At 42.6% G+C, this 23,368-nt stretch overlaps 2 protein-coding genes across 2 annotated transcripts in view; both read right to left on the bottom strand.

Annotated features, from left to right (window-relative positions):
• htr2aa (5-hydroxytryptamine (serotonin) receptor 2A-a) overlaps positions 1 to 23,368 on the bottom strand; it is a 104,972-nt gene that overhangs the window by 13,485 nt on the left and 68,119 nt on the right. Inside the window, exon 2 of the mRNA XM_080903973.1 lies at positions 16,613 to 16,813. Within this exon, the coding sequence (XP_080760099.1) occupies positions 16,613 to 16,813 (201 nt within the window). The remainder of the gene's footprint in view (positions 1 to 16,612; positions 16,814 to 23,368) is intronic.
• LOC308410569 (uncharacterized protein) lies at positions 20,748 to 21,319 on the bottom strand. The gene is made up of 2 exons (XM_080903974.1): positions 20,902 to 21,319; positions 20,748 to 20,820 (listed from the first exon to the last, which is right to left on the bottom strand). Exons 1-2 carry the CDS (start codon positions 21,302 to 21,304, stop codon positions 20,756 to 20,758), a joined length of 468 nt encoding a protein of 155 aa, XP_080760100.1. The 5' UTR covers positions 21,305 to 21,319; the 3' UTR covers positions 20,748 to 20,755.

Raw genomic sequence — 23,368 nt, 5'->3', positions numbered from 1 at the left:
TCATATAAAAGAGGAGTAGATAAAGTACAGTGGGGTAAAAAAGTATTTAGCCAGCCACCGATTGTGCAAGTTCCCCCACTTAAAATGATGACAGAGGTCAGTAATTTGCACCAGAGGTACACTTCAACTGTGAGAGACAGAATGTGAAAAAAAAATCCATGAATCCACATGGTAGGATTTGTAAAGAATTTATTCGTAAATCAGGGTGGAAAATAAGTATTTGGTCAATAACAAAAAAACAACTCAGTACTTTGTAACATAACCTTTGTTGGCAATAACAGAGGTCAAACGTTTACTATAGGTCTTTACCAGGTTTGCACACACAGTAGCTGGTATTTTGGCCCATTCCTCCATGCAGATCCTCTCGAGAGCAGTGATGTTTTGGGGCTGTCGCCGAGCAACACGGACTTTCAACTCCCGCCACAGATTTTCTATGGGGTTGAGGTCTGGAGACTGGCTAGGCCACTCCAGGACTTTCAAATGCTTCTTACGGAGCCACTCCTTTGTTGCCCGGGCGGTGTGTTTTGGATCATTGTCATGTTGGAAGACCCAGCCTCGTTTCATCTTCAAAGTTCTCACTGATGGAAGGAGGTTTTGGCTCAAAATCTCACGATACATGGCCCCATTCATTCTGTCCTTAACACGGATCAGTCGTCCTGTCCCCTTGGCAGAAAAACAGCCCCATAGCATGATGTTTCCACCCCCATGCTTCACAGTAGGTATGGTGTTCTTGGGATGCAACTCAGTATTCTTCTTCCTCCAAACACGACGAGTTGAGTTTATACCAAAAAGTTCTACTTTGGTTTCATCTGACCACATGACATTCTCCCAATCCTCTGCTGTATCATCCATGTGCTCTCTGGCAAACTTCAGACGGGCCTGGACATGCACTGGCTTCAGCAGCGGAACACGTCTGGCACTGCGGGATTTGATTCCCTGCCGTTGTAGTGTGTTACTGATGGTGACCTTTGTTACTTTGGTCCCAGCTCTCTGCAGGTCATTCACCAGGTCCCCCCGTGTGGTTCTGGGATCTTTGCTCACCGTTCTAATGATCATTTTGACCCCACGGGATGAGATCTTGCGTGGAGCCCCAGATGGAGGGAGATTATCAGTGGTCTTGTATGTCTTCCATTTTCTGATGATTGCTCCCACAGTTGATTTTTTTCACACCAAGCTGCTTGCCTATTGTAGATTCACTCTTCCCAGTCTGGTGCAGGTCTACAATACTTTTCCTGGTGTCCTTCGAAAGCTCTTTGGTCTTGGCCATGGCGGAGTTTGGAGTCTGACTGTTTGAGGCTGTGGACAGGTGTCTTTTATACAGATGATGAGTTCAAACAGGTGCCATTCATACAGGTAACGAGTGGGGGACAGAAAAGCTTCTTACAGAAGACGTTACAGGTCTGTGAGAGCCAGAGATTTTCCTTGTTTGAGGTGATCAAATACTTATTTTCCACCCTGATTTACGAATAAATTCTTTACAAATCCTACCAGGTGAATTCATGGATTTTTTTTTTTCACATTCTGTCTCTCACAGTTGAAGTGTACCTCTGGTGCAAATTACTGACCTCTGTCATCATTTTAAGTGGGGGAACTTGCACAATCGGTGGCTGACTAAATACTTTTTTGCCCCACTGTAGATTGTAAACCTATACAAATATAGATATTATCTTGAGACTGAAAAATAATGCAACCACAACCACATGAGGGTTTTTTTCTTCCTGCCAGCCGTCAGCTCTGTGTTGTAGCCAGCAGACTCTGTTAGTTAGATGAGGGTTTGTTCACATCACAGCAGCAGCTCTAGATGGATTAGAGTCTTATTTCCTGCTGTAAATATGTTGACATTCAGTACTGGAAGACACCAGGATGACAAGTGGCTACAAAATTGGCAAACATGACGTGGTGACAAAGACTCTGGTCTTTGCTGTTGGCTTTAATTAGTCAATTTTTCACAAAGAGCTGGCAGCATCCAAGTCATGTTATTCTTCTGTTAAATCCATTTTAATTCTGACCTTTGAATGGGCCTGTTTTCTATCTTCATGCACGGGACTGTGCCATTCATGTCTCCAGACGTGAATGTTTATTTTGGATCTTTCTGCAGCGCCCTGGATCATAATCTCTTTTTAATGAAATTAATTTTACTATTGGTACAGTAAGCTGCAATATGACAAAGACAACAGTAAACTGCACTTAAAGGAAAAGTTGAAGGGTATGGAGGAAGTATACTGAGGCTTTTCCCTTTCAAACTGAGAATGAGATAAATGTCACTTATTTGAGCTTAGTGTAAGTCTAAGTTCTTGGGTAATGTTTTCATGAATGTTACAAAAACGAAAATTTGAAAATTCTATTGTTTTCTATTTAACAGATGAAAGGTTTTCAGGTTCTCCACAGTTCAGTGATTGCTTTGTCCCAGTTCTTTTGCAGCAGGTTTTGAAATTTGACAAAATTAACATGAGTAAAGCTCACTGATTAAACAAAGATGCATATGTCCTGTTTTGGTGAAATTATGCAAACTGTAGGCTCAGTTTTTTGTTCTTAGATAAAAAGAGAAGGACCCGGTGTGGTCTTCTGCTGTTGTGCATTGAGAGATGCTCTTCCAAACAACAAGTGGTTATTTGAATTACTTTTGCCTTCCTGTCAGCCCAAATTCTCCTCTGAGCTCTGGTAACAATAGGGCGTTTGTGCCAAGACAACTGCCTCTCACAGGATATTTTCTTTATTAGGCCAGTCTGTGTAAACCCTACGGATAATTGTGCAGGAAACTTTCAGTAGCTCAACAGTTTCTGAAACAATTTATGACATTCTTAAGTAACTCTGAATTCCACAATCAGAGTCACCTAAATCCCCTCCGTTCCCCTATTCTGATGCTCTGCCTGATCTTAACCATCTATATGCAATTAGTTTGTGCCAAGTTGCTGAGCACTTGGACACTAGCAACTGTTTATAAGTGATGTAAATGTTTTGCATTTAACTGTATGTTGTTTACTTGAAATGCAGTCTCTTCCGCTCACTCTGAAGCTTTCTGCCTCGTGATCATTTATTCACATAATATCAGGTAAGAGCCCCAGCAGGAGGTAAAGCAGCAAAAACAAAAGAAGACTTCAGTACTGAGTGACGCAGATGTCTTCTCTCTGACTTCACTGAGCGGAAAAGGGAAAACAAGCCTCTCAGGAAATGGTCTGTAATAAATGTGGTTTGTGTCAAAATATGTTTCCACCCCAGTGAATCAATATTTGTGGTGTTCATGCTTAACAGGCAATGCTAGAAATTCATGAGTCTTTAAAGTTGTTTGTCCCACACAAGCAGATGGAGTCTCACTTTTACGAATGTCTCACACATCAACTGCTGTTACAAGGAGATACATCTGGCCTGTTTCCAACATCCCTGTCTCACTTCTCATTTCTGTTTTGTCACCTAACACTTTTTTCTATACATTTCTCCTCTTTGATATAATCTCCACTTTCATTATAATAGCCATGTTACAGACTGTGGCACCTAAATTGTTTGTTATTGCACAAATCTTTTTGTAATTGCATTTTGTTAACTTTTGACTGTTTTTGTTTTATACCTTGTAAAGCACTTTGTGATCTTTTATCTAGAAATGTGCTATATAAATAAAATTTTACTTTTTACTTACTTACAAACAATGTGCTGATTGTTATGCAGTAGCTCATCTGCATAAGGTAACCTGCTTATACATCATATCAATACTCTTTCTATCCAGTTTTCAGGTGCATTTTGAGTTCAAACCCTGATGCTGAGATTCTGAAAGTATTTTCATTTCAAATTCTAATAATCTTTCAGGCTTGGTTAAATACAGTGTTTTGACAAAGTACAATGAAATCAGACTGAGTGAATATATTATGCTCGTGAACCATGTAAGTGACACATAAAGGGAAGCTTCCCCTTCTCCCTGGCAAGCTTAGCAGCTGACCTACATAGCCCATATTGCTTGGGTAGCCATTCACAGACAGAAAATGAAATGTTAGACAAACATAAATTAGAACACTAGGCACTTTGTTCTAAAAGGTTCTGATTCCACTTCAAGATACTCTCTGGTATAAATAGATAACTATGCACTCATAAAATAGAGCTTGAATAATTTTACCTTATATAAGGAATTTCCCAAGCAAAATATATGTAGCGCTGTACAAATGTTTTAAACCACCCCTGATTTAGGCCATGACTGAGTGTCCCACTGTGTGTTTTTCTAACCAGGTGATGCTTTTATTGGATTGGCAGCGCGTTTGGGATTATTGTCATGGTGAAAAATGAAGCCGATTCCAATCAGACACTTTGCAGACAGTATTGCATGGTGGATCTGGCAGTACTTCTCTGCACTTGTAATTCTATCAATTTTAACAAGATGTCCAACACCACTGGCTGAAAGTCAGTCCCAAATTATGACAGAGCTTCGAGGTGTTTTACAGATGGCTGTAGATGCTCAGTGTTGTACCTCTCTCCTCCCAGTGTTGGGAAGGTTACTTTTAAAATGTATTCCATTACAGATTACAGAATGCATGCCCCAAAATGTATTCTGTAACGTATTCCGTTACGTTACTCGATGAAAGTAACGTAACGGAATACTTTGGATTACTTAATATGTTATCATGCTTTTTACAACAACGTGAATGTACTATTGCTGTGATTTATTACTATTACTGAAGGTCCGCGGCTCCGAACTGTAGTAAAGGGACCTCTGACTAATATGGCGGGGTCCCTATCGGCTCGTAGCCGAAAACTAGCTTTACTTTGTTGTGTGGGTCAACTTTACTTGCGAGAGACAGAGAGAGGCGTTGAAAGGCTGCTCCAACGGAACTTATTGTTTCAGAGGAAAACACGAACACAGCCTACAGTCGAGTCTTAATAGCTTACTTACAACTGGGCTCGTCAGGCACTCTTCTTGGCTGCAGTGGTTATTATTATATTTACATGCTTCCAGCTCCCGTTTCTGCTCGATGACAACTCGTACTTTTCCACTCGCCTTTTTCTCCCTTTTCGCGCTCACAGACACATAACGGGTATGGCAGTCCATTCTCCCTGCAGCACGGACTATACTGCCCATGATGCTACATTCTTTAGAGCTATGCTTGTAGCATTCTGCCTGTTAGCTTAGCACAACAACAACAACAAAAAGGCGCTCTCTCACCCAGGAAACACGCAGAGAGAGAGCGTCACCCAGTAACCATGGCAACTGTAACGCTGCCACCTGGAACAACAGAACGTAGCTGTCAAACAAAACCCAAACAGTCCTGACCCACGACAAAATGAAACAGGAAAGTACCGCAGTGTAATCCATTTATTTCAACAAAGTAACTGTATTCTAAATACCACCTTTTTAAACGGTAACTGTAACGGAATACAGTTACTCATATTTTGTATTTTAAATACGTAACGGCTCTACATGTATTCCGTTACTCCCCAACACTGTCTCCTCCTCTCTCCTCTGTACATAATACTGATGCATTTATTATTAAGGTTTTTTACATCAAGGAGGAACGATTATGTGGTGATTCAGTTTTAACATTAACTCTTCAAAAAAACTGTTCATGCCCAATTCAATGGCTGCTCTCAGGATTAAGTCAGCACAGCGACTTCACCACATGCAGAGGTCTGCGTCAAAATAACACATCTAAAAAATTTAAAAATTCAGGTCCTCATTTTTATAACAATGGCAACATTTATCTACAAGTTCTTATGATGTTTTCAGAGAACACTTGAAGGATGTTTATAATTTTTAGTTTATCATTTGCCGCATTCTAAAATCCTTTTCAGGGTGCTTTTGAGGCCTGTGTGTGTGTGGTTTGTGAGTGCAGCGTAACGCATCTGTAAAGAAATACATGAACATTTCAGTTATGTAACTCTAGAGATGTTCTCACTATCTCACACACTCGCACATCATCAGCATGCATTCATGCATGTCAGTGTGAGCATCTACACCCTCCTATCCTCCTCTGTGCAGGAATCTGTAAGTCCTGATGCTAGGTCCAATCAGATCAGACTATAACCTCAGCTCACTGCAGTAGCTTGAGCAGGTGTGAGTTAACAACAACCACAACACTCTGACAAGGAAGCCACCGGGCTCCGCTCTCCTCCTTTCTCAGACAAACTCAATCCCTAGGAGGCGCCGAGGCGGGGTAGTGTGCCACTGAGGCGTGTTCGGGGTGCTCCAATGTGCCTGAAGGCAGGACTGGCTGCCTGCCCCACTGACATCGCATTATTCAACTCATCGTGATGTTGACTCTGTGGATCCTCCGCTTAGTTGGTAGGTTTTAGCCCTGAGGTTTTTGCATGCATAGTGTATTACACACATAAAAGTTCTAAGCACTTACAGGAGGCTTTCAAATATACTGCAGGGAACAGTTTCTATTTATCAAATAATACTTAAATGCTGTGATCTCTTTCCTCACATTTCCTCACATATGTTGGATTGCTGGCTGCACTTGTGTAATTAAACCGACTTGTTTAAACAATTTATAGAAATATTTTTAGTGCATTTCACATTTTGTCTTGCATACTGCCTACTAGTCACGTGTCTGTGGCTTTTAGAGCAAACTTAATGCAAAGGCCGATTGTTTCCCTGCATCTCGACATTTTCACATACTGACCGATTCATCAGCAAGCAGCTTCGTTTTAGTTAACAAACTGAAAAGTTCATTGAAGATCAGGGAGTTGAGTTCTTAACCCAGTGTCAGTGCAGTTTAAAATGTGAATTAGAAAAACCATGTTGAAGAAAGAGTCAGTGCAATGTCAATGCAATGTAGTAATGTTTTGAAAGAAAGACGAGAGTAACGAAGGAAGAAAATAAAACGAAAATGTCAGGTAGACTTGGGTCGGTCTCTTAAAAGGAACCAAGAACATCGAAACTGAGCGCTATTAAAGAGCACACTGCTGGTTTTATCCATTATATGCAGCGGTGCACTTTACCAGCACGTCACCACTCAGCAATTTAAAAAAATACCTTTAGCTTTTAGACTGATGTCGAACCTTCCAGTCAGCCAAATTTTTCAATATTTTTTCCCCTTTGTTTTACATTTTACAGTGTGGAAGAATAATGAAGACCAAAATAAGAAAAAAAAGAAATAACTCCAACACATCTGGAAAGTTTTTAACAACTTTGAAAGTTTAAAGTGCAGTTGCAAAGACCATCAAACACTGTGATGAAACTCTCACATGAGGATGGCCCCAAGAAAGAGCAAGAGTTCCCTCTGCTGCAGGGGATTAATGCTTCCCAGAGTCCCAGGAGCAGATTATATTAACTATTTAGAGACATTAACCTGTTAACATCCACGTTCTATGGACTTTCCAGGAACGTGTTCTAGCTCCTGTAATGATTCTTGATTAGCATGTGCTGAAAATGCAGCTTTGGCATAATTCCTCTTAGAGTGCTGTAGGTAACCTGATGGGTGTCCATTAATACTCTCAATTGCTTTGTCAACAAGGAGCGAAGGAGAGAGCCCTCCAACCACAGGGCAAACAAAGAGACGTAGAGCCACAAACTCTCCCATCTACACCCTTCAGGCTTGCTTTTGGACTGTTGGACTGTTGAGATAAACTTTGAATATACTATATTTATTGGAGATAATGTATTGGAATTTCAGGAGCAGGACCACGCCTCCAAACACGCTCCTTCGGGTTGTCATCTAAATAGGTTCCCCCACCCTCCCTCCCTCCTTGTTCTCTATTCTTTAACTTCTTCACTTCTATTTAGTACACGGGGATCTGCCAGGCCCAGGAACCATCACCAGTCCCCTTCGATGCCTTCCCCAAACCGCAGCTCAATTCATGTCAAAGCATTCACTTTTACCTACTAAAACGCTGTCAAACCTAAAATGAGGACGTGGGCCCAGCTAGTGAAATTACACTCTGGTGCTACCAACACAATGGGTAGTTATTCCTGTTATACTTTGAGGTCTGCTGCCTGGGGTGCATGGCATATTGTAAGTCTTGTTTTGAGTCTGTGCATTCACAAAAAACAGGAAGGCACTCAAACGTTGGCGTGGACTCTTGCGCTCATGGTCTGATGATGAACTTTATGTTAGTTGGACCGAAGCAGACCTTAGCATGTGGACAAAAGTATAATTAAAGCTTTAGCCAGTGCACCTGGGGGGCACCAACACGGGAAAAGGAGAAAAGTCCACACAAAAAGACCCCGGGTGACCAGTAAATTTAACCCATGCAACAGTGCTAACCACCATCATGCTCACTGGTGGATGTTAAGATATTAAGTAAGAGGTAAACTGTTTTAGCCAGGAAATACAACTAATGGAAATAACCAGCGGCCTGAAGAGATGTGAGGTGATAGTTTAAATGAGGATGTTTGGAAAGACAAGTTTGTTCTCCAGCTAAAACTAATCACGGGCAGAACTGTTCCTGCATGCGTGAAATAACCGAGAGTAATGAAGAAAAGTTCTCAGCCGAACGTTAACCAGTGCAGGTTGCATCACCAAAACAAACTTTAATGTCTGTGAGTCATGTAGCCCCTCAAGGCTGGAGGACAGAAAACATGTCTCCTGTCAGAAACCAAGCACAAGAGACGCTTTCGGGAAACAGTGTGGAAATGAAACTGAGCAGGACAGGTGAAATGATCAAAATCAGAAAAAAGCTCCTGGGCACAGATGTGAAAAAGCCCTCCCACTCTCCCCTCATAGACACGAGACACTGAGATGTGTTGTGAATCTCTTTGTGGCTGATTTGTCACTCATTCTTTCATTTTGATTGATCTCTCTGGTCATTTTGCACATATTTGTTTTCATTCTTTTCCCCTTTTCCTGGTCGTGTCGAGTCTCTCAGTCATGTCTTTTTGTGGTTACTTTACATCTGTGTGTATTATCCTTTTAGCTTTCAGTTTAACCTCTTTCTCGTTAGTAGTGGCTCTTTCTTTGAACCCCTTTCTGATTTTTCAGGGTGATTTTAAAGTCATTCTCTATGCGTTTCTGTTGAGTTCACACCTCAGTTTTTTGGTTACATTTGTTTTTAGTTGTTTGTGTGTCTGTGGTCTTTTTTGCATCTTGTGTTCACACTGTATCTGTTTTGTAAATATATCTGTCCATTTTAAGTAGATTTAGTCCTTTATTTAGGTTTTTTCTGCTGTAATGTTTCACTTAAATTGTCATTTTATGGTATTTTTCTGCATGCATGTTCATACAGTGATGTCGCACACACACAGTCACACAACAAAAAATGTGAATATGTGGACAAAGTCTTCATTAGTGGACAATCAGGTGTGCCTCCTTAGCAACATTTGTACACTGCTTCTTTGTTTTACTTTTTTTTTTTTAAATAGCAGAATTTCTTTTTAGCAATTAGGCTTTTTTTCTTCTTCTTTGGTTGGTTTTGTGTTTTTGCATTATTTGGCATTTGTTATTACTGAGTTACATTGTGCTACTAAATTACACTGACAATGTGTAGGCTTAAGAAAAATGAATAATATACACAAAATAACTACTGGAGAGATGCAGCACAGGAAGAAGAGTGGGCCATCCACTAATTAACCGGTCAACATCTACTTAGCTTTTCCTTTTCAAACCGAGCTACTGAGCTTCAGTCAGCTGATTTTAATTAATGTGCAGCGAGGTGAAAACTGGTGGTGCATCTACAATTTCTGAGTAGTGGAGATATGAACATTTATTTTATTTTTATTGCAATAAAACACAGACATGCGCTCAGTCAATCAGCTCACACTAATGGCTGATTGTAAGCAGAGTCATGTGTGGTATCAGATTAGAAAAGGACATCAGTGGTATTGCACATCACTACCATTAAATGTATAACAGCACACTTATAGCAGTCAAACTTAACTCCACCTGAAACTGGATCTTATGGAAATTACGTACCTGCGTCAGTTTATTTGGACTATACAGTAAATGATGAGTGAATCTTAGCTTTCGTGCTGTGGAGCTGGGCTAGGATGGAAGGCTAAATTATTAGTCAGCTACTGTGGCATGAGTCAGTCATTAGCAGCCACGGTGCAGAAGGACAGAGTAAATGAAGTGGAGCCAACAGGATGCAAACACGGAACTCAGGGTCATTCGGGAGTTCGGAGGCATTAGGGGAGGCTGACAGCTCTAAATAAATCAGTGTCTTTGCTTTTGGTCAATAAAGTTTGGAGACAATATAATGACTGGACAAAATGTTATTTGGTTTAATGGACAAAGCATTTGGAGGGAAGTTATCTCTTGTTTCAGTTTTCCAATAAATAAATGTTTTTTTATGGTTGTTTTTGCTTCTTTAATTCTTTTCTCCACCCCACCTCCTTCATCAAATGTGAAGGCTGCTATTGAATTCATTCATTCACAATCATTTCTTTGAACTGTTTAATTTGACTCATTATGATGGTCCTGTCATAGCAACAGACTTTGTCAATTTATTATAATTTCAGCGCTGAATTGTGTATTTCTCAACAACACACTGTAACAATATTAAATTGTTGTAATCCACCTTTTCCCGTCTTACAGCTCTTATTGCCTCCTCAGCCATCAAAGGAAGGACGTTCACTCCTTTGAACTCCTTTCTCATTTTTTCTTTATCTGTAAATGTTGTGAGGCCTTTAAGACCTTTAGATTTGCTATTATACAAACAACTGTGGCTAGTTTCTTCCACCGAAATAAATCACTTCTTGAATTTGATTGCAACTACTTGACCAACAATGAATCAAACTGCAAGGAAGGTTCTTTTATAGATGAGCATAAAGGTGTACAGATTCCCTTTAGATCGCTTCGCTAGCCTTGAAACAAATATCTGGACACCTAAGCCTTATTTGAAAATGTACAAATGTCAAATCAAATGTATTTGAATAAAAGGCAGCAAAAAGTTACAAAAAGGAAGTTTGTCAGATTTTAAATCACACTCAACAGTAGCTTTTAGGATCACAGTTACAGTTTTGTTTTATCCTTTAGCTAGCAGGAGTGCTTTTATCACCTGGGCCTGGAAGCATCAGTACCCTTCAGTTCATCCGCACTACAGCATCAAGAAACTGACGTCTTTCATCATAGAATCCCATAGGATGCTTTTATGATGCTTTGGCTTGCATGCACTTTTCTTTTAACGTCTCTCCACTGATTTGTCTTCGTGTTTAGGTTTAGGTCATGACACAATCATCGGCTTGTGCCTGTTGAGTTAGTGCTTATCATTTACTTTGTATATCTTCACCTTTTTTTCCCCGAAGTTCCAGAGTCCAAATTTGTGGCCTCTCCAAGCTGCATGTTTAACCATCCAGAGCAGCATCTTTGAAATCATCTGAAAGACCTGATTAATTCATATTAAGGCTGTTAAGGAGTTAACTATTAAGGAGTTAACTACAGGAAATGTCTTTATGTCTTTTAATGCCAAATGTCTTTTAGACACCATGCCAGTTAAAGTGTTCAAGGATACCGAAGCACTAATTAACACACCTACATTAGATCTGACCTTTATTGAATGGCTATGCACCAGTCTTTTTAAGCTGCTGATTGAAGTTGATTAGAAACCCTTCTACTGATCCAGGCGATGTAACAAACTGCAGACCTGGGACCAAACTAGCGTTCATAATCCTTCAAACTATGTAACTATATTTTTATTTGAAAGATTCACAGAAACAGCACTGGGGAAAGTCGTCATAAGAGAGGCTGGATAAATGCTGCTGGCATTAAAGCAATGGTTAAAACATATTATACAGAATGCAGTTTTTTCACTGACTCTTCCTGACACTTGGAGCTGGAATTCCACAGAGTTACAGCATGTGCTAAAAACAACACTTTTTACACTGTTAATTAGGTGGGACCTTAATAACACATCTGTATCTCCCAGCTACGACTGCAATATATGTAATATATTTCAAGTTCTTGTTGTGATGAAAAGTTTTTTCTTTATATACAGACTGTGGTATAGATGCAACTAGACCCTGAGATCACTGAAATAAATTAGACGAAGATAAAAATGGTCTTTTTGTCATTCTTTAAAAGCAGTACACCATGCTTTTTGTATAAAAAGCGGGATAATAACCAAAACCATTAATGCATTCGTAGTGCGGTTTCCTCCAGTGCCCTTTATGTGGCTGTAGCTCAGGTGGCAGAGCAGGTCAGCCACTAATCAGAAGGTCGGTGGTTCGATCCCAGGCTGCATCCTGGCTGCATGTCAAATATCCTTGGGCAAGATACTAACCCCATGTTTGCCTACTGGTGGTGGTCAGAGGGCCCGGTGGCGCCTGTGTCCGGCAGCCTCGCCTCTGTCAGTGCGCCCCAGGGCAGCTGTGGCTACAATGTAGCTTGCTATCGCCAGTGTGTGAATGTGTGTGTGAATGGGTGAATGACTGAATGTAGTGTGAAGCGCTTTGGGGTCCTATGGACTAGAAAAGCGCTATACAAATGCAGGCCCTTTACCTCTACCATTAGAAAGTCTAATGTCTTTCACGCTGGTGCTTATTTGAGGCTGAGATGCTTCATTAAAGCTCATCGAGATCTTTCCTCTTACCTTTTTTTGTTTAACTGTGTGTTGAAGATTGGACTGATGTGTTTGTATGTCACATTTCTTTGTGGATGTTGTGTTTACTGACAGTAGTATTTTGAGGAAAAAAGATCTTATCAGTGATTTTTGCTGCATCTGTCACAGCTACAAGGTCAGAAAATGGTCAGAGCTAACCTGACAGTTTCTCCAGTTGATGAAATATTAATATTATATTGTCTAAATCGTCCCTGTATTTAAAGAACATAATGTGTGAGTAATTTCCATTTTCATAACTAACATAGAAGCACAAGAGGGTAACACAGGTCGGACATTATTTTCTTTTAACTAAGCACCATGCTGATTTCTAATCTTGATTTTTAGACTTAATCATTATTACATTCACAATCAGAATTTCTTTCAGGGAAAATTTTTTTCACTGGTTTGTTTCGGTGTTGCAGTTCTTACCCTCCCTAAAGGTCCAAACTCACTCACGGATTAATTTGGCTGCAGCCAACATAATGAATTTATTATAATTGAGTTCATTTAGTAAACAAGGTCAATGAGATGCAAACGTTGCAAAAGGTTTCTGTAAGTAACTCTGTGAAAACGTCACTAACTCTTTGGGATCTTCTGGTTCTTCTTGTTCTGATCACCCCAAAGTATTGGCAATCAGTAGGACTGGCACTGAGCAGTGCTGATTTTCTAACCCTGGAATATTTCTAACATTTTGAGTTATTTTCCAGTGTTAGAAAATCAGCACTGCTCAGTGTTAGCCATTGTTAATCTTCAAAACTGACTAGGTTACTTTTAAACATATAACACTGTCAAAAGTGTTAATTTAACACTCAACAGTGTTGTATTTAACACTCAGAGGTGTGGACCCATATAGACACTCTCCAGTGTTAAATTAACACTGGAGATTTTGCTGTGAGGGACAGAAAAACTGAAGCAGAAAAAGTGCAAACTTCACCAACATCTGATGATATTTTTGCACACTGCCAGTTACATGCAATCACGTGAAGCTGAGATCTTTGATTTCATCTTTATGTTTCTTGTTTTTCTTAGTAAATAATTAAAGCTAATATGCACTCCCATCCAACCACCACTATGGTTGCAGGTCTTTGACTACGGTCCCATCATTACATTTCCTGCTCATCTATGTCCATTGAACTGAACAGCTGGAGACCAGCCAGACTAGCAGAAACCAATTATCAAGACTTGATTGTTCCCCGTCCTTTCCAAAAAATTATATGAAGCCATAAACGTCTTGTGGAAAATTGCATCTTATGAGGAGCTGGCTGCAATACTTTTGATGAATAGGATTGTACTCTTTTTATTCCTCTTCACTATATTCTCTCTTAGGTAACTTCGGTTTAACTGTTTATGAACTCAGAGAACTTTAATTTCTGCTGTTTTATCCAAGTAAATCATAGCAAAAGAATCCTGGCCTTTATTAGAGATCCGATATTTACAAAGAGCACATGTCAAATAAAATACAGCACTGATGTACTGCCTCAACCCTTGTGTCAAATCAAACACCAAATTGTCCTCTAAGTTTAGTTTACATGATGAGTTCAACAGTAAATTATTGAAAAATTAGCAAATATTTGAGTGAATATTTAATTTTTTATGTAAATCTGGTGAAGACAGTGTTGTTAATATATAGTATAGTCACATGATAAAGAAATCACATATTTTCTAGACTTATGGGCAGCAACAGTTGCTTCTCTAAGGTTGGTGATGTATTTCCTCTTTGACATTGTTTTAACAGCGAAAACTATATTTTTATAGATGTGCTCATATTTGCTGATGATCAGTTAATCCAGTAATTTGATTAGCAGGACATGGCTGCTACTTACCTTGTTATTTCCTGTGGAAGTAGTAAGGATGGAATTCGTTTTTCAAACATTGCTTCTGCATTTTGACTTCATTTTTGGTCAATAAAAAAAGACCTTCTTGCTTTGCTGTTCATTTTTATGTAAGTAGTTTTAAGACCCGCTAAATATACGGTCATTTTTATGATGCTCTTGCACATAACATCTTAGAATTAAGAGAGGCAACATTTTACATGTACATGGCTACATTTTTACAGAGACTTCTTTTAATTTCAGCAGCATAAACAATAAAGTAAAAGAATCCTGAACTGAAATAATAGATGTAAAATATGTAGACCAAGGCTTCTGCGAGTGATTTAGGTTTGGTGTAGTTCCACTGTTTTAAAACCTCAGTGTACTGACTTATTCCCATTACTGTTTCGACAGTGTGGCTGGGAAACTTTGGGGGAAATGGCTCTTAGCCTCAAGAAGCACATTATCCTCATTTCACCTTTTCTATACTTTAATGAAGTCAATAAAAGTGACTCCTTGTATGAATGCTGCTTTAGGCAAGCCACACAAGACTGCTAGCCCACAGTCTATGAAAACAGAATAAGATACAAAGTGAACTTAAATGTTCAATTAATTGCCTTTGAAATCAAGCACAAAGCAGAGGTTTCAAAAACCCTCTCTCGCTCTGACAGGAGCCGGGCCTGAATCCTCTGTAGATACTGGTAAGGACCACACCTTGATGACCTAGTAGATGGCTATATACATGGTTAGACCCCAGTCATATAAAGAGGCCAACTACCAGTTGGAAAGGAAAAGTGTAAATTCTACAATGCAAGTAGTTGCTGTCAGTCCCTAATGAGAAACTGGTTACAAAGAAATACACAGTGTTGCATTGACAACCTCTTTGCAATCAATTTGGTCTGTAGCAGGTTGCCGTGGTTGCCAGTAGTTTTTGTGTTTCCCTGCAAACACTAATAAACTACCCAAGAGCTGTACTGAAACTGTGAAATGTGTGATGTAAATCAGAAACCATATGCCTTCAAAGTAAAAGATGTTCCTTTGCAAATGAGTTAATTGCAGACAAAATGTTTACTTGTAAACAGTCTCTCTTTCTTTATTGCATCACAGATTTTTTTTAAAGTTTCACTACAGCTCAAAGAATGATTGGCAAGTGCATCTTTCATGCAAACTGAGAGTGAAAACTGCAATGTGCCAGCAACCAAAGCAACCATAAAGGGATGTTGGGTGCTTTCTGCTTTTCTTTAAACTTAGCAAGAGCCAGGAGCACCCAGCAGCTCCTCTTCAGGGAATACACATTTTTCTCTAGCAACTGGAGGCTGTCAGGGGGTCACATAGGCCTGTGTGACTGAGGCCTTATTGTACCTGGCAAGCTAGCATTACCCAGGATGATGTTTGGCAGCTTAAATTTACAAATTGGCAATCTTTAAATAATCTGTGTTTCAATAATTGTTGTGTCCCACAAGGTTTGCTCTTTGAGTTACTTATGGATTGTTAACTGGTGTCTTAACTCTATCACATACTTAGGACCATGAGTAAGAAGGGTCGCCTCTCTGTAAATGAGAAAATTTGAGCATCACGACCTTAAAGATCCGCTTAACATCTTTTCAGGTCTTAAGTACACATAAACAAACGTGATCCAAGATCTTTTCACATGACATGTCTTTTGTTTTGAATTTTATGCCGTGCTGCCATTTTTTACAGATTTTGCATTTCTCTGTCTGATGCTTAATACCTACAGTACAAGACAAGTTTTTCTATAAGAAACCTAAAAAAATAAACTATGGACACCTCCAGGTTTTGTTGACTTGCTTGAAAATGAGAGCCATAAAATCATAATGTAAGCATTATGACATGAAGGCTTTTTATTCACCGGGGAATAATCAATACTGGAGGAAATTAAAGGCTTTTCAAGCAGTGTTTCAGAAGAATGTGCTTTGATTTTTTGTGGTATTATTTGATTCATAACACTTTTCTGAACCATTTTATTTTTTGGTTAGATTTCAAAGTTGTATTCTCCCTGTTTTAAATCAATGTGAAGTGCAATATCCATTCTTGATCCACCTGCACTTCCAACATTTCTTGTCCATTCTCATTGCTTGTCGTAGCTTCTTCTGCCAAGACTCAAAATGTCCCACACTGTCATCCCATCATATCCTTGTTGCTCTGTTCACTGACATACTGCATGCTGCTACCAGTTGGTGTTTTCTCTCTGTTAGTGTTGAAGGCATCTCAAATTCAATCTAATGCAGCATTTTTGGCCTGTGAAGACTTCAGTATCCCACAATTTACTGACAGATATATAGACCGTAGATAGTTGGTGTTTAGGTCTGCATGTGTGTACTTACCCACTGAAATGGTCCACACTGCCATGATCTTGATGCGGGCCTTGGTGTGAGAATTGAAGCGGCTGTGGTGGATTGGGTTGCGTATGGCAATGTATCTATCCAGAGAAATGGCACAAAGGTGCATGATGGATGCTGTGGAGAACAGGACGTCCAGATAGATCCAGATGGGGCAAAGATCAGAGGGCAGGGGCCAACCGTAATCTGCAGAAGGGCAGAGAGTACATATTTGTTGAATCTGTGAAAATAGCTTTACCTGGATGAACAATGGTGCTTTAGTCTCAGTGTTCCGGATGATATCTTCCAAAAGGCAATTTCACTGCATTGTATCAACAGTGATGCATTTTAGTGCTGTGTGGTGTCAACATTACATCTTCTGCTACTTGACTGATAAATATCTTTCTTCAATTATTTAAAACTGCATTTTTCAGGTTTTCCCCGAAGTTAAGCTTTATTTACACCTGACTGATATTCACAGACTTAAAATTAAAATTCAGTAGAGACCATTTATTGAGAACATGCCACTTAAAAACGTGTTTCAAAATCACTCAGAAATGGTACTTTTTCAAATACTGATGTTTTTAAGCAACTTTCATTTAAAATCACTCTTGATCTTAACTGTCAGCGCTTGACCAATGAGGTGAATCCATGAATGAGTTTGGGTGCACAAAATTTGGAATTAACAAAATCACAGAGGAGAAAAACACTGTGCGAGCTGCTGAAAATGTTGAAAAATCTCTGCATAGCATTGTTTCTGGCAGGCCGTAGCCTGAAGCTTAGCCAGCAATCTTGGCAGATCAGTTGTTTTCAAAATCATCAGCTGATTGCTCTGCGGATACTCAGATGAACATCCTATTGGCAAATCTCACAAATCTCACAACCTGCTTCAGCCTGCATACAGTGGGAGCTGTCACTGTATGCAGGCTCATGCTCCTTCACAAAGCCACCTCCACCCTCATTTCTTCCATATCATGCTATTCATGTTCTTTCTCACTTAATTAAAGTCATGTCATTGTTACTGATAAGACAAATCTGCAGCTGCTCTCGCTGCCTTTTGACTTTGCACATTTGTGAGTGGCAGGCCAGGAAGGTCTCAGAACAGAGTCCCACTTCCAAACATAAATTATTGTCACTGAATAATAATCTTATTTTATTTACTCTGAAAGGTCCTCAGAGAACTGACATTAGAAGAGATCATGATATGAAATTAAACTATTTTTCTTGGATTATTATCAAACAAGAATCCAGGTTTAATTTTGTTATAAAATGTGTCTGAGCAGCAGTACAAAGTAACACTCAATAGAATGCTTATCCTTTTTCACAAAGACCATTGAAATTCCCACAAGAGCTTGCATTTAAGCTAGTGGAACAAAGCCTAACCTGGTCATGACCTCACTGTTTTACTTCTTCATGGCTCAATCCAGTTTAGAAATGTAGGTAGTTTAAACCTCAACTGCTGCATTGGAATCTTAAGAATAATATAGTATTGTAATATGTGTAAAATGACCTCATGCTTGGGTATTTTTTTAGCAAGAAATATGCCCACAAGATACCTTAAAAGGTGGTATTTGTGCTTCTTGTTGATATATTTAATTTGCTGTCCCAAGTGAAGTAATGTTAATGCTTTACCAGTATGCTGCTTTGAAGAATTAGCTGAGCCTCAAAGTGAACGGTATGTTTGCATTCTCGTCTTTGCAAGCTTTATGTACTGTTTGAAAGAATCAGACCGAGGATAAAGGAGGCATTAAAATTTGTTTCCTACTGTATCATACAGGACTCAGAGACATGGGTGAGGAAATGGATTTTCTGCTTTTTAACACAGATTGGAGCCTGCTGATGTGGCTCGGGCATCTACACGGAAAGTATGGAACCATGGTGCATAACTGCAAGAACAAGAAAAAGCAGGAGGCATGACACCACAGAAGATGAAACATGAGGACTAACTGGAAAAATACTGTTACGGGGGTGATGAGTAAGAGAACCCAGACGCGGATCGCTCGTTAAGATTGAACAGTGTCTTTATTTACAGTGAAGCAAATCCAAAGTAATCCATAGTGCTAAGTCCCTTCCGTGCTCCCCTCGTGTGTCCATACGACTTTCGTGAACAGTGACGTCTCTCCTCTCGTATCTCCGTCTCACTCGTAGCCTGGAAAAAAGGCAAACAGATGCGGTTAGCCTCCCTCCGCTATCAAACGTTTGTCTAACACTCGCTGAATTCGAGTCACTACCCGGCTTGGTGGAATACTCCAGCGCTGTCTGTCACTCAGCCACACCATTAAATAGTTCTGTCACAATGGTGGATGATTGGCAGCAGCTGGCGAGGAATCAGTTGCAGGTGGGACCACTCAGAGTGGCGGAACTTCCGGGTCGGACATCTCCCGTTGCTACGCAACCGCGTAACAACTACAACGGAGACAAAAACAGAGCGGGAGAACAAACACACACACACAGGTCGCCGGTCGGGGCACCGTCGAACCTGACAGTACCCCCCCTCTAATGGGAGCCTCCCGGCGACCCAGCAAACTTATCAGGGTGCCTGCGGCGGAAGTCTCTCACCATGGCAGCATCGAGAACCGCGGACCGCGGCACCCAAGAACGCTCTTCCGGACCGTACCCCTCCCAGTCCACCAAAAACTGAAAGCCCCTACCGCGGCGCCGGGCATCCAATATCCGTGATACGGAATACGCCGGCGAGCCGTCGATAATCCGGGCGGGTGGCGGGGGCCCGGAGGGCGGGCACAAAGGGCTGGTCCGGACAGGCCTCACCTGGGACACATGAAAGACATTGTGAATTCTCATGGAACGGGGAAGAGACAAACGTACAGTCACAGGATTCAACACGGCCAGGATGGGGAAGGGCCCGATAAAGCGTGGAGCCAGTTTCCTAGACTCGACCCTCAGAGGAACATATTTCGCAGACAGCCATACCTGTTGCCCGACCTGGTATGCAGGGGCCGGAGCACGGCGGCGATCCGCAAGTCTCTTGTTCTGCTCAGCGGTCCTCAAGAGGGCGGTCCGGGTGGCGCGCCATGCCCGCTGGCAGCGCCGCAGGTGGTGCTGGACTGAAGGAACCGACAATTCCCCCTCCGACACAGAGAGAAGCGGGGGCTGATACCCCAGGGAGGCCTCAAACGGGGAAACCCCAGTAGCCACCGACGTGCTAGCATTATGGGCATATTCGACCCACGCCAGTTGATCGCTCCATGATGACTGGTTCGAAGAGACCACACAACGCAGCATCGCTTCGAGCTCTTGATTAGCCCGTTCCGCTTGCCCGTTGGTTTGAGGGTGGAAGCCGGACGACAAGCTGGCCTGGGCCCCCAGTTCCTTACAAAACTCCTTCCACACTCGCGACGTGAATTGGGGACCCCGATCGGACACGATATCTTGGGGAACCCCATGGAGACGGAACACCTGCTGCGTGAGAATCTTGGCAGTATCCAGGGCCGAAGGGAGTTTCGGCAGAGCAACGAAATGAACAGCCTTTGAGAAGCGATCGATCACGGTCAAGATGACTGTGTGACCCGAGGAGGGGGGAAGACCGGTAACAAAGTCCAGTGCAATATGAGACCACGGGCGGCTGGGCACAGGCAACGGACGAAGGAGGCCAGCAGGGGGTGAACAGGAGACCTTGTTTCGGGCACAAACGGGGCAAGCGGCCACATACTCCCGAGCGTCCTTCCCTAGAGTCGGCCACCAAAACAAACGTTGCAGAAAGGCGATAGTGCGGTTTTTACCCGGGTGGCAGGCAAACTTGGCCGTATGGACCCAGTGAAGGACCTTACTTCGGACCGCCGCGGGAACAAACATCCTCCCATCGGGCCCAGTGCCCGGATCAGGTTCCGACCACTGGGCAGCCTTAATAACCCGCTCTATGTCCCAGGTCAGAGCCCCCACGAAGCACGAGGATGGCAGAATGGGTCTCTCCTTCTCGTCTGGGTCGAGATCCGGGGAAAATTGGCGCGATAAAGCATCTGCTTTAAGATTGCGGGAGCCAGGTCTGTAAGAGATGGTCAAGTTAAACCGAGTGAAAAACAGAGCCCACCTGGCCTGCCGGGCATTCAGTCTTTTGGCCGCTTGGAGGTAGGTCAAGTTCTTGTGGTCTGTCCAGATAACCACCGGATGCTCGCTGCCTTCGAGCCAATGTCACCACTCTTCAAGCGCCAACTTAATGGCGAGGAGCTCCCGGTCTCCAACGTCGTAATTGCACTCTGCAGGAGATAAGCGACGTGAGAAAAAGGCACATGGGTGTAATTTTGCATTCACTCGTTGGGATAGTATTGCCCCCACACCTGCGTCTGAAGCATCCACCTCCACAAAAAAAGGTTGACTGATGTCTGCCTGTACCAACACCGGAGCTGAGGAAAAGAGGTGCTTGAGTCTCACAAAAGCCCGTTCAGCGCCGGGAGACCACTGGAATGGCTGCTTAGGAGAGGTTAGGTTGGTGAGAGGCAGGGCGACCTGACTGAAATTGCGGATAAACCGTCGATAGAAGTTGGCAAATCCCAGAAACTTCTGCAGCTGCTTACGGTTCTTGGGTTCAGGCCATTCCACCACTGCCCTCACTTTGGCCGGATCTGCCCGCAGCCGTCCCTCCTCGATGATGAACCCCAAAAAGGAGACTGTCTGCACGTGAAACTCACACTTCTCTGCCTTTACAAACAGCCGGTTCTCCAACACGCGCTGCAACACCATTCTCACGTGCTTGACATGGTCAGCTGGGTTCCGAGAAAACACAAGGATGTCGTCTAGATAAACGAAAACACAATGATTAATGAAGTCCCGTAAAACATCATTTATCATGGCTTGGAAGACCGCCGGAGCATTCGTGAGCCCGAAAGGCATCACCAAATATTCAAAGTGCCCACGATGCGTGTTGAACGCCGTCTTCCACTCATCCCCCTGGCGGATTCTCACCAGATGATAAGCACTGCGGAGGTCCAGTTTAGAAAAGATGGCAGCCCCCTGAAGGAGTTCAAAAGCAGAGGTGAGTAAAGGAAGCGGGTATTTGTTCTTAATGGTTATCTTGTTAAGACCTCAAAAGTCAATGCAGGGGCGGAGCGTTTTGTCTTTCTTCTCAACGAAGAAGAAACCTGCCGCGAGAGGAGAGGTGGACTGCCGGATTATCCCGGCCGCCAGCGAGTCGGTGATGTAGCCCTCCATTACCTCTCGCTCTGATTTCGAAATACTGTATAGACGGCTTGTGGGCAAGGGAGCGCCGGGTAGCAAGTCTATCCCACAATCGTACGGACGATGGGGGGGAAGAGACTGGGCCTTTTCTTTACTGAACACCTGGGCTAGGTCGTGATATTCAGCTGGAACTGCAGTCAAATCGGGAGGAGCGTCAGGTGAAGATGGGCTAGTGGACGTCTGGCTAACTGTAGCAGAACGTAAACACTGTTCATGACACTTAGGACTCCACCCAGTTATCCTGCTGTTCTCCCAATCGATCTGCGGGTTATGGCGTTCGAGCCAGGGGTAGCCCAAAACTAGCGGAGTGTGAGGAGCCTTGAACAGAAACAGGCTGATTTGTTCAACATGGTTTCCGGAAAGAGAAAGAGTCAAATCAGTAGTGCGATGGGTTATACTGGCCAAGGGGGCACCATTCAGCGCCGCCACCTGGAGGACCTCAGGTAAGGGTTCAACAGGTATGCCCAACGTCTGGGCCAGGGCTTCGTCAATAAAACTTTGTTCGGCCCCCGAATCGATTAAAGCACTACATGGGTGAATACAGGACTGGAAAATCAATTTGGCAGGACAGCTGAGGTGGGGCAAGATGTTTGCGGTAACGCCCGTCAGTATGCCCACGGCTACTGACGAGCAGCGTCTTTTCCCGACTCTGGGCATTTATCAGAAAAGTGTCCTCTCTTTCCGCAAGTGAAACACTCACCCCCCTGAGGTCTTCTCCGTCGGGCCACAGACCTAAAGCTGGCTCGACCGATCTGCATGGGCTGCTCCTCCTCCAACGGCTGTTCCTCCCACTCCCGTCTCCACTCGAGAGAGGGCCCTGCCGAGGTTTTGCTGCCGCCCGCTGGTCACCGTCCAAACTCACGCCTATGCTCATCCAACTGAATGCACACATTCACCAAAGCACTGAGCGACTTAGGCAGTTCTCTTGAGGCCAACTCACGTTTTAGATTTTCGTTCAGGCCGTTTATGAAAGCCCCTCGTAGTGCATTTTCTTGCCAGCCGGTCTCCTCGGCCAAAATCCAGAAGTCAATCGAGAAGTCCGCTACACTCCTCCATCCTTGTTTCAGGGAAAACATGCGATGTGCTGCGCTGTCGGCGCTGGAGCCTTTGTCAAAAACACAACGAAATTTGCACAAAAAATCTTCATAAGAGATAGCAGGTTGCATGCTTACCACGGCCTGGGCCCATTGTAAAGCGCGTCCAGTCATTGATTCCACCATTAACCCCACCTTGGCTCCATCTGAGAAATAAGACCGAGGCTGTTCTCTAAAAATGAACGAACATTGTGTTAAGAACCCGCGGCTCTTATCCAGATCCCCACTAAACTTCTCAGGGGCCGGCAGCGGGTGCTCGCGCTGCAGTGTGGGAGGGGAAGGAGGCAGAGGAGAAGACGCGGCTGTGCTGAGAGACGGCCCGGGCGACGGAGCATCAGCTGCAGCCCCAGGGGGAGTTAGCAAAATCCCTTTTAATTCAGCAACCAGCTGCCGTAACACAGTTTGTTCTTCAACAACATGTTTCATCATTTTTTCATGGCGTTCCAACATCTCACCTTGAATCGAGAGTTCTCGC

This window comes from Rhamphochromis sp. 'chilingali' (assembly GCF_963969265.1).
Source record: "Rhamphochromis sp. 'chilingali' genome assembly, chromosome: 14".
In the NCBI taxonomy this organism is placed as follows: Eukaryota; Metazoa; Chordata; class Actinopteri; order Cichliformes; family Cichlidae; genus Rhamphochromis; species Rhamphochromis sp. 'chilingali'.
The sequence above is the reverse complement of the archived record's forward strand: the minus strand, read 5'-3'. Positions and strand labels throughout refer to the sequence as shown.

Excerpts from the sequence above, each read along its gene's own strand:
- LOC308410569 (XM_080903974.1), bottom strand. The coding sequence starts at position 21,304 with ATGGTGTTGCAGCGCGTGTTGGAGAACCGGCTGTTTGTAAAGGCAGAG. Across the intron at positions 20,821-20,901 it reads GGTGGATGCTTCAGACGCAG|AGTGCAATTACGACGTTGGA; the intron begins GTGTGGGGGCAA and ends TATCTCCTGCAG.